This window comes from Microcaecilia unicolor, chromosome 1 (assembly GCF_901765095.1).
Source record: "Microcaecilia unicolor chromosome 1, aMicUni1.1, whole genome shotgun sequence".
Classification (NCBI taxonomy): domain Eukaryota; kingdom Metazoa; phylum Chordata; class Amphibia; order Gymnophiona; family Siphonopidae; genus Microcaecilia; species Microcaecilia unicolor.
The window spans coordinates 198,865,307-198,880,016 of NC_044031.1; the positions used below are offsets into that span (position 1 = coordinate 198,865,307).

The 14,710-nt window shown below is 50.2% G+C and overlaps 1 protein-coding gene across 1 annotated transcript in view; it reads right to left on the bottom strand.

Moving 5' to 3' along the window:
• Positions 1–14,710, bottom strand: part of CUL1 (cullin 1) — a 331,942-nt gene that overhangs the window by 49,350 nt on the left and 267,882 nt on the right. The window contains exon 15 of the mRNA XM_030203694.1: positions 13,140–13,216. Within this exon, the coding sequence (XP_030059554.1) occupies positions 13,140–13,216 (77 nt within the window). The remainder of the gene's footprint in view (positions 1–13,139; positions 13,217–14,710) is intronic.

The window sequence follows — 14,710 nt, forward strand, 5'->3', positions numbered from 1 at the left end:
ATCTCTGTAATTAAATGAGTAGAGAGGTGTGGTAATCAATAGAAATAAAACAAAATAAAACATGGAAAAGAAAATAAGATGATACCTTTTTTATTGGACATAATACATTTTTTGATTAGCTTTCAAAGGTTGCCCTTCTTCATCAGATCGGAAATAAGCAAATGTTGGTAGATGACAGTATATATAAGTGAAACATCAAAGCATTTCAGTGACAGTCTAATAGGATGGGGGTGGATAGGTGAGAGAACGGGAGATATGCATGGGAACATCAAACCCCTAAAATACTACCGGTACATCAATGACATTTTTATGATTTGGACTGAGGGGGAAGAAACTCAAAGAATTTTACAATTCCTTCAATACATACCATCCTACAATCAGATTCAAAATTGACTACTCCCCAGAAAATTTTTGGACACCACGGTCTCAAACAGCGATGGCTATATACAAACATCTATATACAAGAAACCCACAGACAGATGCAGCTACCTCCACAACTCCAGCTTCCACCCTTCACATACAAAAAGATCCATTATTTACAGCCAAGCCACAAGATACCACCGTATCTGCTCTGACCCAAGGGACAGAGACAGACACTTTGAAATCCTGACTGCATCCTTTGAACAGAAAGGCTACAACCCCAAAATAATCTCCAAGAATATTGCCTCCTCCCTCAAAACACCCAGTGAAAATCTGCTACAGTACAAAGAAAAAAAAGCCACAGACAGAATCCCCCTTATAGTGACATACAACCCAGAGTTGGAAAAATTAAGAAAAATCATATAAGATCTTCAGCCTCTACTCCAGGAGGATGAATTACTGAAAGAGATATCCCCATCCCCACCAATGCTGGCTTTCTGACTGCCACCCAACTTAAAACACAAGCTAATCAGAAGTAAGCTCCCAACACAGACTCAAAAAGAAGAGAATGGCACACATCCTTGCAATATATCCAGCTGCAAGCTATGCCAAAACATTTCACAGGACACCACATGTCATTCACAAAGGAAAAATATTCAACATAAAGGAATCCTTTACATGCTCATCTTCCAATGTGGTATACATCATTCAGTGTAAAAAATGTGACAAAGGATGCTATATTGGAGAAACAAGCCAGATGCTAAAGACAAGATTTAATTTACATAGACATCACATGAAAAATGCCAGTGCCAGCCAGGATGCCACGCCTGTGGGGCAACACTATACAAAACCAGAACACTGTACCAGTGATTTCATATAAGAATCCTGAAAGGTAACTTTAAAACAATACAGGAACGTAAGACCTCTGAAGTCAGAATGATTAAATATTTTGACACCCACCAGACAGGACTTAACAAAGATCTGGGTTTTCTAGCTCATTATAAACCATAAAGCTGTACTGCTCTGTCACCCTCCTGTCTCCATGCATATCTCACCTATCCAACCCCATCCCGTTAAGACTGTCACTGAAATGATTTGATGTTCCCATGCATATCTCCCGGTCTCTCATCTGTTCACCCACATCCTGTTAGACTGTCACTGAAATGCTTTGATGTTTCACTTATATATACTGTCATCCTCCAACCTTAGTACATAAGTAATGCCACACTGGGAAAAGACCAAAAGGTCCATCAAGCCCAGCATCCTGTCCACGACAGCGGCCAATCCAGGCCAAGGGCACCTGGTGAGCTTCCCAAACGTACAAACATTCTATACATGTTATTCCTGGAATTGTGGATTTTTCCCAAGTCCATTTAGTAGTGGTTTATGGACTTGTCCTTTAGAAAACCGTCTAACCCCTTTTTAAACTGTGCTAAGCTAACCGCCTTCACCATGTTCTCCGGCAACGAATTCCAGAGTTTAATTATGCGTTGGGTGAAGAAACATTTTCTCAGATTTTTTTAAAATTTACTACACTGTAGTTTCATCGCATGCCCCCTAGTCCTAGTATTTTTGGAAAGCGTGAACAGACGCTTCACATCCACCTGTTCCACTCCACTCAATATTTTATATACTACTATTACTACTATTTAACATTTCTAAAGCGCTGCTAGGGTTACGCAGCGCTGTACAATTTAACAAAGAAGGCCAGTCCCTGCTCAAAGGAACATACAACCTAAAGGACAAAAATGCAGTCAATCAAATTGGGGCAATCTGGATTTCCTGGATAGAGGTCAACGGTTAGGTGCCAAAAGCGACATTGAAGAGGTGGGCTTTAAGCAAGGATTTGAAGATGGGAGGGAGGGGGCTTGGTGTATGGGTTCAGGGAGTTTATTCCAAGGATAGGGTGAGGCGAGGCAGAAAGGGCGGAGCCTGGAGTTGGCAGTGGTGGAGAAGGGTACTGAGAGGAGGGATTTGTCCTGTGAGCGGAGGTTACGGGTAGGGGCGTAGGGGGAGATGAGGGTAGAGAGATAATGGGGGGCTGCAGATTGAGTGCATTTGTAGGTTAGTAGGAGAAGCTTGAATTGTATGCGGTACCTGATCGGAAGCCAGTGAAGTGACTTGAGGAGAGGGGTGATATGAGCATATCGGTCTAGGTGGAAAATAAGATGGGGAGCAGAGTTCTGAACGGATTGAAGGGGGGGATAGATGGTTAAGAGGGAGGCCAGTGAGGAGCAGGTTGCAGTAGTCAAGGCGAGAGGTGATGAGAGAGTGGATGAAAGTTCAGGTGGTGTGCTCGGAGAGGAGGGGGCGAATTTTGTTGATGTTATAGAGAAAGAAGTGACAGGTTTTGGCTGTCTGCTGGATATGGGCAGAGAAGGAGAGGGAGGAGTAGAAAATGACTCCGAGGTTGCGGGCAGATGAGGGTGTTGTCGACTGAAATAGAGAGTGGAGGGAGAGGAGAAGTGGGTTTAGGTGGAAAGACAATGAGCTCGGTTTTGGCCATGTTCAGTTTCAGGTGAGATGGCCGACAGGTAAGGAGCTCAGATAAGGAGCTCCTCGGGTCAAAAAGAAACAGACCTACCTGGACCATCCAACGCCGTCCAAAACCGGACTGAAGTGGACCAGAACTAACCACAGCCGACGGGGGAACAGCGGGAACTGCGGGGTGGCATTGCTGAGCCCGAATCCGGCGGAGGCGATCTGCCTGTTGAACCTCAAGGCCGCGCCGCATCCCCGACCAGACATGACCGCATGGGCTTAGCTGAACTGCCCAGGTCAGCCTGAACCAACCGGGCTGAACTAAAGCTTGACGCCGCTCAAAGGCTGAGTTCGCTGACCCCGGGATCCGCGCTGCGAACCCGGATCCGAGGATCGGCTCTCCATCGCTCCCGCTGCGGTGTAGGGGCTCAGGGTGTGAGGCGGCCTCGCAGTGCCGGTCGCCGAGTCTGCCGGATCTGTCCGTGCTCGCCCATATTCACCGCGCTCCCCGGCAGGAATTGCCCGGGACCGTCTCAGGCCAGTGCAGCCGACCCAGGTGGATATAACAAGGGAGCGCTCGTCCACCTACGTCGCGGCGCGACCGGCCCTGTAGCCCGATCCCCACACTACCCGACCAGCCACGTGGTCGCGGCCTGCCCCCTATCCGCATGTAGTGAGTGACAATCCTTTGGTCCCTGCGGCGCTGACTTCCACGAGCACTCAATCTGCTCTCTTGCTCTGAGGGCGGCGTGTGTGGCAGCCCAGCTGCTCCAGCTTGCTCCGATCCGCACGATCCAGCTTCTCCCTGCTTGCCTGCCCCGGTCCATCTACCCCAGCTTGCTCCAACCTGCCTGATCCTGCTTCTCCCTGGCTGCTCCAGTCCAGCCTGCTCCAGCCTGCCAGATCCTGCCTCTCCCTGCCTGCTCCAGTCCACCAACTACAGCTTGATCCAGTTTACCTGATCCAACATCCTCCTGCTTGCCCCGGTCCAACTACCCCAGCTTGCTCCAGCTAGCCTGATCCTGCTTCTCCCTGGCTGCCCCAGTCCAGCCTGCTCCAGCCTGCCAGATCCAGTCCATCGGCTCCAGCTTGTCCCATCGGCTCCAGCTTGTTCCAGTTCAACTGATCCAGCCTCTTCCTACTTATTCATCTTCTCCTGCCAGCCTGATCCTGCTTCTCCCTGGCTGCTCCAGTCCATCGGCTCCAGATTGTTCCATCGGCTCCAGCTTGTTCCAGTTCATCTGTTCCAGCTACTTCCTGCCTGTTCATCTACTCCAGCCTGCCTGATCCTGCTTCTCCCTGGCTGCTCCAGTCCATCGGCTCCAGCTTGTTCCAGTTCATCTGATCCAGCTACTTCTTGCCTGTTCATCTACTCCAGCCTGCCCGATCCTGCTTCTCCCTGGCTGCTCCAGTCCATCGGCTCCAGCTTGTTCCAGTCCGTCTATTCCAGCTTCCCCCAGCCTCTCCCAGTCCGTCTGCTCCAACTTGTTCCAGTCCCCTGACCCAGCTTCTCCCTGCTCCCTCCAATCCATCTGCTCCAGCCTGCTTGCTCCAGTCCATCAGCTCCAGCGTGTTCCAGCCTGCCTGTCCCAGCTGCTCTAGCATGTTCCAGTCCAGCTGCTCCAACGTGTTCCAGTCTGCCTGAACCTGCATCCCCTGCTAGCTCCAGTCCATATGCTCCAGCCTGCCTGTTCCAGTCCACATGCTCCAGCCTGCTTGTTCCAGTCCATCTGCTCCACCATGTTTCAACTCGCCTGATCCAGCCCCTAGCCAATCAACCTGTCTGCTAGCCAATCACCTGTTCCCGCCTGCCTGCTAGCCAATCAACCTGCCTGCTCAGCCATTGACTTACCTACCTGCCTGCCAGATTTTCAGCCATAGACTTACCTAATCGCCAACCCAAAACCAGCCATTGACTTACCTACCTGCCTGCCAGATTTTCAGCCATAGACTTACCTAATCGCCAACCCAAAACCTTGCTTCAAGCCCTATCTATCTGCCTAATACTTCAGTCATTACAGACTCACCCACCAACACTTGTTAACTGCTCAACACCTCAGTCACTATATAGTCACCTGCTACACCTCAGTCACTACCTATGGCCCCTGTCCATGTTCTCTTCCTTGCCCTGTCCCTTCCTAATCTTCTTTCCCCCCCACTCCCACTGTCTACCATTAGAACTACCCGCTGCCCTCCCACCCTGCCCGCAACCACAATACCCTATTCACCTCCATCCCTCACCTCACCATCCCTCTTGTCCCCCTCCTCCTTCCTGGCTCTCAACCTTCAGCACTTCCTTCCTGCCATTAACCCATCCCCTTTCCTCCTAAGTACACCCCGTCTTCGTCGCCTTCGTCGCCCGACCTCCCCCACCCTCCTCCGCACTCTCTTGCTCCTCCTCCTGCTATCCGCAGGAGACATTAACCCTAATCCGGGTCCCCCCCACCTGTCCCCATCCTATCCTTGTGAACGGTCCCGGGATGTTTCCAATCTCGTCTCTATTCCCCTCCTTCCCCCCTCCTCCCTCCCCTTCTCATGCGCCTTGTGGAATGCCCACTCAGTCTGCAACAAACTGCCTCTCACCCACGATCTCTTTATCTCTCGCTCCCTTCAACTGCTCGCCCTAACCGAAACCTGGATCTCCCCGGAAGACTCTGCCTCAGTTGCAGCCCTCTGCCATGGAGGCTATCTCTTCTCCCACACGCCCCGCCCAATCGGCCGCGGCGGAGGCGTTGGGCTACTACTATCACCCTCCTGTAGTTTCCAACCCCTCCACCTACCGCAATCGCACTGCTTCCCATCCTTCGAAGTCCATTCCATCCGGCTATTTTACCCGCTACCACTCAGAGTGGCAGTCATTTACCGCCCCCCCGGATAAATCCTTCCCTTCCTTCCTTACCGACTTTGATGCTTGGCTCTCTGTCTTTCTTGACCCCTCATCTCCGTCCCTCATTCTCGGAGACTTTAACGTACATGCTGATGACCTATCCGACCCCCATACTTCTAAGTTCCTCACCCTAACATCCTCCTTCAACCTCCAGCTGTGCTCCACCACCCCTACTCACCGTGACGGACATTGTCTTGACCTCGTCCTCTCCTCCTCCGGCTCACCCTCCAATTTCCACGTCTCAGCTCTTCCTCTCTCCGACCATCACCTGATCACATTCACACTTCTTCACTCCCCCCCCCCCTCCACCCCGTCCAACTTTAACCACCACCTCCAGGAACCTCCAGGCTATTGACCCCTCCACCCTATCATCTACTATCTCTAATCTCCTCCCCTCCATCACGTCCCTCGTAACTGTCGACACAGCGGTCTCCGCTTACAATACCGCTCTCTCCTCTGCTTTGGACACCCTCGCGCCATCCATCTCCCGTCCCACAAAGCGCACCAATCCCCAGCCCTGGCTGACTCCTTGCATCCGTTACCTTCGCTCCTGCACCCGATCCGCTGAGCGCCTCTGGAGGAAATCTCGTACCCTTTCAGACTTCCTCCACTACAAATTCATGCTATCCTCCCTCCACTCCTCCCTATTCCGTGCAAAACAGGACTACTACACCCAATTGACCAATTCTCTCAGCTCCAACCCTCGTCGTCTCTTCACCACCCTTAACTCCCTCCTAAAAGTGCCCCCCGCTCCTACTCCCCCTTCTCTCTCTCCTCAATCACTGGCCGACTACTTCCGCGACAAAGTGCAAAAGATCAACCTTGAGTTCACGACCAAACCTCCACCTCCCCTTCACCCTTTAACCCTCTCCCTCAACCAACCTACCCAGGTCTCCTTCTCCTCCTTTCCTGAGATCACCGAGGATGAAACTTCCCGCCTTCTTTCCTCCTCGAAATGCACCACCTGTTCCTCTGATCCCATCCCCACCAACCTACTCAACACTATCTCCCATACTGTCACCCCCGCCATCTGTCGCATCCTCAACCTCTCTCTCTCCACGGCAACTGTCCCTGACACCTTCAAACACGCTGTTGTCACACCTCTCCTAAAAAAACCTTCACGTGACCCTACCTGCCCCTCTAACTACCGCCCCATCTCTCTTTTACCCTTCCTTTCCAAATTACTTGAGCGCGCCGTTCACTGCCGCTGCCTTGATTTTCTCTCCTCTCATGACATCCTCGATCCACTTCAATCCGGTTTTCGCCCTCTGCACTCGACAGAAACAGCACTCTCTAAAGTTTGCAATGACCTGCTCCTGGCCAAATCCAGAGGTCATTACTCCATCCTCATCCTCCTCGATCTTTCCGCCGCGTTTGACACTGTCAACCATGATTTACTTCTTGCCACGTTATCCTCTTTTGGATTCCAAGGCCCTGTCCTCTCCTGGTTCTCCTCTTATCTCTCCCACCGCACTTTCAGGGTACACTCCCATGGATCTTCCTCCACTCCCATCCCACTATGTGTTGGAGTTCCCCAGGGATCTGTCCTTGGACCCCTTCTCTTCTCAATCTACACCTCTTCCCTGGGCTCGCTGATCTCGTCTCATGGTTTCCAGTATCATCTTTATGCCGATGACACTCAGCTATACCTCTCCACACCTGACATCACCGCGGTGACCCAGGCCAAGGTATCGGCCTGTTTATCCGACATCGCGGCATGGATGTCCAACCGCCACCTGAAGCTGAACATGTCCAAGACCGAGCTCCTCGTCTTTCCTCCCAAACCCACTTCTCCTCTTCCTCCACTCTCTATCTCTGTTGATAACACCCTCATCCTCCCCGTCCCATCTGCCCGCAACCTCGGAGTCATCTTTGACTCCTCCCTCTCCTTCTCTGCGCATATCCAACAGACTGCCAAGACCTGTCGCTTCTTCCTCTTCAACATCAGCAAAATTCGCCCTTTCCTCTCTGAGCACACCACCAGAACTCTCGTCCACGCTCTCATTACCTCTCGCCTTGATTACTGCAACTTACTCCTCACCGGCCTCCCACTCAGCCATCTATTCCCCCTTCAATCAGTTCAGTACGCTGCTGCACGTCTTATATTCCGCCAAAACCGATATACTCATATCACCCCTCTCCTCAAATCACTTCATTGGCTTCCAATCAGATATCGCATACAATTCAAGCTCCTCCTCCTTACCTACAAGTGCACTCAGTCTGCGGCTCCTCACTACCTCTCCACCCTCATCTCCCCCTATGTTCCCGCCCGTAACCTCCGCTCACAGGACAAAGCCCTTCTCTCAGTACCCTTCTCCACCACTGCCAACTCCAGGCTCCGCTCATTCTGCCTTGCTTCACCCTATGCCTGGAACAATCTTCCTTTACCCATACGCCATGCCCCCTCCCTACCCATCTTCAAATCTCTGCTTAAAACTCACCTCTTCTATGCTGCCTTCGGCGCCTAACCGCTCTAGATAGACAGAATGCCCCTATCTATCCACTCTATCAGATTAACTGTTCACTCGTCCTCTAGATTGTTCACTTGTCTTTAGATTGTTCTCTTGTCTTTTAGATTGTAAGCTCTTTGAGCAGGGACCGTCCTTCTATGTCTAAATTGTACAGCGCTGCGTAACCCTAGTAGCGCTTTAGAAATGCTAGTTAGTAGTAGTAGTAGTAGGTGGCAGTTGGACATCCAGGCGGCGATGTCGGATAAGCAGGCTGATACTTTGGCCTGGGTTTTCGCAGTGATGTCTGGTGTGGAGAGATAAAACTGGGTGTCGTCGGCATAAAGATGATATTGGAAACCATGAGATGAGATCAGCGAGCCCAGGAAAGAGGTGTAGATTGAAAAAAGAAGGGGTCCAAGGACAGATCCCTGAGGAACCCCAACAGAGAGTGGGATGGGGGTGGAGGAAGATCCATGAGAATGTACTCTGAAAGTACGGTGGGAGAGATAAGAGAACCAGGAGAGGACAGAACCCTGGAACCCAAATGAGGATAGAGTAGCAAGAAGTAAATTATGATTGACAGTGTCAAAAGCGGCGGATAGGTCGAGGAGGATGAGGATGGAGTAGTAGTGACCTTTGGATCTGGCAAGGAACAGGTCATTACAGACTTTAGTGAGTGCCGTTCCTGTCGAGTGAAGAGGGTGAAAACCGGATTGAAGCGGATCAAGGATGGCATGAGAGGAGAGAAAATCAAGGCAGCGGCTCTTGGAGAGGAAGGGTAGGAGGGAGATGGGACGGTAGTTGGAAGGACCGGTAGGGTCTAGTGATGGTTTTTTGAGAAGTGGTGTGACTATGGCATGTTTGAAGGTGTCGGGGACAGCTGCAGTGGAAAGAGAGAGGTTGAGGATATGACAGATTGGGGGGGGGGGGGGGGGGGTGACAGTAGAAGAGATGGTGTTTAGTAAGTTGGTGGGGATGGGATGAGGAACAGGTGGTGCATTTCGAGGAGGAAAGAAGGTGGGCGGTTTCCTCCTCAGTGATATCAGGAAAAGAGGAGAAGGAGGCCTGGGTTGGTTGGTTGAGGGAGAGGGTTAAAGGGAGAAGAGGAGGAGGTGGCTTGGTAGTGAATTCGAGATTGATCTTTTGTACCTTGTCGCGGAAGTAGTCAGCCAGTGATTGAGGAGAGAGTGAGGGGGTGGGTGGGAGCGGAGGGCACTTTGAGGAGGGAGTTAAGGATGGGAAAGAGATGACGAGGGTTGGAGCCAAGAGAATTAGTCAATTGGGTGTAGTAGTCCTGTTTGGCAAGGAATAGGGACGACTGGAAGGAGGATAGCATGAATTTGTAGTGAATGAAGTCGGTATGGGTGCAAGATTTCCTCCAGAGGCGTTCAGCAGATCGGGCGCAGGAGCGAAGATATCGGATGCAAGGGGTCAACCAGGGCTGTGGATTAGTACGCCTTGTGGGGCGGGAGATGGATGGTGCAAGGATGTCCAGGGCAGAAGAGAGAGTGGCATTGTAAGCAGAGACAGCCTTGTCGACAGACTCGGATGACATGATGGAAGAGAGGAGATTAGAGATACAAGAGGATAAGGTGGGAGAGTCAACAGCCTGGAGATTCCTGAAAGTAGTAGTTAATGTTGGGCGGGACTGAGGGGGAGGGTGATGAAGTGTGAAGGTGATCAGGTGATGATCTGAGAGAGGACGAGCAGAGGCGCAGAAATTGGAGAGTGAGAGCAGGTAGAGGAGAGGACGAGGTCAAGGCAATGGCCAGTTTGGTGAGTGGGGGTGGTGGAGCTCAGCTGGAGGCTGAAGGAGGATGTCAGAGTGAGGAACTGAGAAGCGTAGGAGTCGGATGGGTCATCAGCGTGTATATTAAAGTCTCCAAGAATGAGGGACAGAGATGAGGGTTCAAGAAAAACGGAGAGCCAGGCATCGAAGTCGGTAAGGAAGGAAGGGAGGGACTTATCAGGGGGGCGGAAAATGACTGCAACTCTGAGTGGCAGCGGGTAGAATAGACGGATGGAGTGGACTTCAAAGGATGAGAAGCAGTGAGACTGCGGTGGGAGGAGGGGTTGAAAACTACAGGAGGGCGAAAGTAGAAACCCGACGCCTCCTCCGCGGCCAACTGGGCGGGGAGTGTGGGAGAAAAGATAGCCTCCATGGCACAGGGCCGCGACTGAGGCAGAGTCGTCGGGGGTGATCCAGGTTTCAGTTAGGGCGAGCAGTTGGAGGGAACGGGAGATGAAGAGATCATGGGTGAAGGAAAGCTTGTTGCAGATCGAGCAGCCATTCCACAGGGCACATGAGAAGGGGAGGGAAGAGGGGGGAGGAGGGGAATAGAGATGAGATTGGAGACATCACGGAATCGTTTGCATGGATAGGACGAGGACAGGTGTGGGGGACCTGGATTGGGATTGATGTCTCCCGCGGATAGCAGGAGATGGAGCAAGAGAGTGCGGAGGGTGGGGGAGGTAGGGCGACGAAGACGGGATGTGCTAAGGAGGAGTGGGGATGGGTTAATGGCAGGAAGGAAGTGTTGAAGGTAGAGAGCTAGGAAGGAGGAGGGGGATAGGAGAGATGGTGAGGTGATGAGGGACGGGGGTGGGTAGGGTATTGTAGTAGTGAGCAGGACGGGAGAGGTCATGATGGGCAGTGAGTTTCTGCGATGGACAGCGGTAGGGGGAGGGGGAAAAGATTAGGAAGGGACAGGGCAAGGAAAAGACTGTGTATAGGGGCCATGAGTAGTTGATGGGTGAGCTGGCAGGCAAGTTGATAAGCTGGCGAGCCGACAGGTGGGGAGGCAGGTAGGTAGTTGTGTGGGTTTGAAGGCAGGTAGTTGATGGGCTGACAAGCAGGCAAGTTGATGGGCTGGCAAGCAGGCGGATTGGTTGATGTGCTAGCAGGCAGGCAGGCTGGGGCTGATGCGATGTGACTGGAACAAGCTGGAGCAGCGGACAGCTAAGTATTGGAGATCTCAGCGGCAGGACTGGAACAAGCTGGAATAAATTGGAGCAGAAGAGGGCGGAGTAGCAGGCAACTGGAACAAGCTGGAACAGACGGATTGGAACAAGCTGGATCAGGCGGGCTGGAACAAGCTGGAGTGGAGGAGTGCTGAGCGGCAGAGAAGTGCTGAGCGGCAGGACTGGAATAAGCTGGAGCAAGCTGGGTCGGGCGGACTGGGACAAATTGTAGCAGATGGACTGAAACAGGCTGGAGCAGAGTAACAGCAGCAGGACTGGCGCAAGCTGGAACAGGCAAGATCAGGCGGACTGGAACAAGCTGGAGAACATGGATTGGAACAGGCTGGAGCAGGGGATAGCTGAGCAGCAGGAATGGAGCAAGCTGGAACAAACTGGATCAAGCTGACTGGAATAAGCTGGGGGAGATGGACTGGAACAAGCTGGAGCAGAGGAGAGCTGAGTAAGCAGGGAGAGATGGACTGGAACACGCTGGATCAGGCGGGACTGGAACAAGCTGGAGCAGATGGGCTGGAGCAAGCTGGATCAGGCGGACTGGAGCAAGCTGGATCAGGCGGACTAGAACGAGAAGCAGATGGACTGGAGCCAGCTGGAGCAGAGGAGAGCCGGACTGGAGCAAGCTGAAAAGCCGTAGCCTCCTTAGTCTTTCTTCATAGGGAAGTCGTCCTATCCCCGCTATCATTTTAGTCGCCCTTCGCTGCACCTTTTCCAATTCTACTATATCTTTCTTGAGATGCGGCGACCAGAATTGAACACAGTACTCAAGGTGCGGTCGCACCATGGAGCGATACAACGGCATTATAACATCCTCATACCTGTTTCTTATACCTTTCCTAATAATACCCAACATTCTATTCGCTTTCCTAGCCGCAGCAGCACACCTTTGCTTATTTCCGATCTGACGAAGAAGGGCAACCTTCGATAGCTAATCAAGAAATGTATTAAGTTATGTCCAATAAAAAAGGTATCATCTTATTTTCTTTTCCATGTTTTATTTTGTTTTATTTCTAGGATTACCTGTAATTAAATGGAAATCAGATTTAAAAAGGGCAGTTAAAAAAAAAGTTTAAGCTGTTTAATGTTAAAACAATTTTATTGATGGCTACTGAAAAATAAAATAATGCAAGAGCAATAACAGAAGAACCGACATCTGGGTTATGTAACAAAATGCTGATGACTGCTGATCTTTTCCTCCCCCCCCCCCCCCCCCCCCACACACACACAGCTGAGCAGACCTCCCCTAACGTGTATTGCAATGCGAACATCACGTACGCAAAGCTGTCATCGAAGTCCATAATCAAAAAACGTGCAACATATCCCCCTTCCCATTACACCCACAAACCTAACTTCTTGACTTGTATAACTATCTAAGGGCCTTGGTTGTTATGACCCTCAGAGTCTATATAGCAAAATTATACCCATTCTCCTCCCTCTTACACCATAACCCCCATTTTCAACTCCTGGAAGGCCCACATATCTTATCCCACTCCTAAATGAAGCATCACAAGCAATTTAACATTAAACTTTGAACTGTTGAACTTAAGGTATGCAAGTAAGCTTCTCACACTAACAGAAAAAGTTGTATCCGTTCTGAGAAACCTAAAGCTCACTTCAAAAAGTTCTATACTATTGTTTTAAAACACAAAGATAAATGTCACAATGGTCTTGAGTGATTTCGGATGGTAGCATACTTCATCCACCTTCACATCTCTTGTCCACAGGACTTGGCTATCTTATGGAGGCAGCACTTCATGCTCCTTTTTGAAAGAACTACCACCACTGAGGGGCAGACCCTTCAAATTTACAATCAGTAAAAGACACCTAAGAAGCCAGTACTTGGTCTGCCAAAATAAACTCACTCAAAGTCCCTGCTCTCTGATGAGAAAAGAGGAAGAAGTGTGGCTCAACAAGAGACAATAGCATAGATCTAAAAAAAAAAAAAAAATAAAGAAAAGAAAAAAAAGACTAGAAAACATTTTTACCTCAGATGGGAGAGCAAATGTGCAGGACTGCTGAAAGGGCCAGGACCCAGAGCTCAGAACCTGTATGCTGAAGTCCACTATAACAACAAAAATAAAAGTACACACATTAATATTTAGGGGCACATAAGCATGTATCTGGTTAGGGTATAAGATCCCAGACTATTAGACTTTAGCCTGGTGAGTTTCTGTCCCTCTGTATGCTGATAAATTATCTGTGCTCTGACTCCTCTCAACAAAACCTAAGAATAAATCATCAGAGCAATGAGAACTGAAATAGAACTGTCAAAACCTTATCTTGATGACAGTTTTAGATTCTGCACAGTTCTATCATCTCCAAAAGAGTTACAAATTAATTACGCAATTTTGAAGGAGCACTGACTTGCAAGTGCGCCTTCAAGAATGAGTGTTTACCTTGCGGGGAAATATTCTTAAATCTGGGAAAAGGTATGGGTTAAACCGATCAATTCTGTCTAGTGAAAATACAGTGGGGGAAATAAGTATTTGATCCCTCGCTGATTTTGTAAGTTTGCCCACTGACAAAGACATGAGCAGCCCATAATTGAAGGGTAGGTTATTGGTAACAGTGAGAGATAGCACATCACAAATTAAATCCGGAAAATCACATTGTGGAAAGTATATGAATTTATTTGCATTCTGCAGAGGGAAATAAGTATTTAATCCCTCTGGCAAACAAGACCTAATACTTGGTGGCAAAACCCTTGTTGGCAAGCACAGCGGTCAGACGTCTTCTGTAGTTGATGATGAGGTTTGCACACATGTCAGGAGGAATTTTGGTCCACTCCTCTTTGCAGATCATCTCTAAATCATTAAGAGTTCTGGGCTGTCGCTTGGCAACTCGCAGCTTCAGCTCCCTCCATAAGTTTTCAATGGGATTAAGGTCTGGTGACTGGCTAGGCCACTCCATGACCCTAATGTGCTTCTTCCTGAGCCACTCCTTTGTTGCCTTGGCTGTATGTTTTGGGTCATTGTCGTGCTGGAAGACCCAGCCACGACCCATTTTTAAGGCCCTGGCGGAGGGAAGGAGGTTGTCACTCAGAATTGTACGGTACATGGCCCCATCCATTCTCCCATTGATGCGGTGAAGTAGTCCTGTGCCCTTAGCAGAGAAACACCCCCAAAACATAACATTTCCACCTCCATGCTTGACAGTGGGGACGGTGTTCTTTGGGTCATAGGCAGCATTTCTCTTCCTCCAAACACGGCGAGTTGAGTTCATGCCAAAGAGCTCAATTTTTGTCTCATCTGACCACAGCACCTTCTCCCAATCACCCTCGGCATCATCCAGGTGTTCACTGGCAAACTTCAGACGGGCCGTCACATGTGCCTTCCGGAGCAGGGGGACCTTGCGGGCACTGCAGGATTGCAATCCGTTATGTCGTAATGTGTTACCAATGGTTTTCGTGGTGACAGTGGTCCCAGCTGCCTTGAGATCATTGACAAGTTCCCCCCTTGTAGTTGTAGGCTGATTTCTAACCTTCCTCATGATCAAGGATACCCCACGAGGTGAGATTTTGCGTGGAGCCCCAGATCTTTGTCGATTGACAGTCATT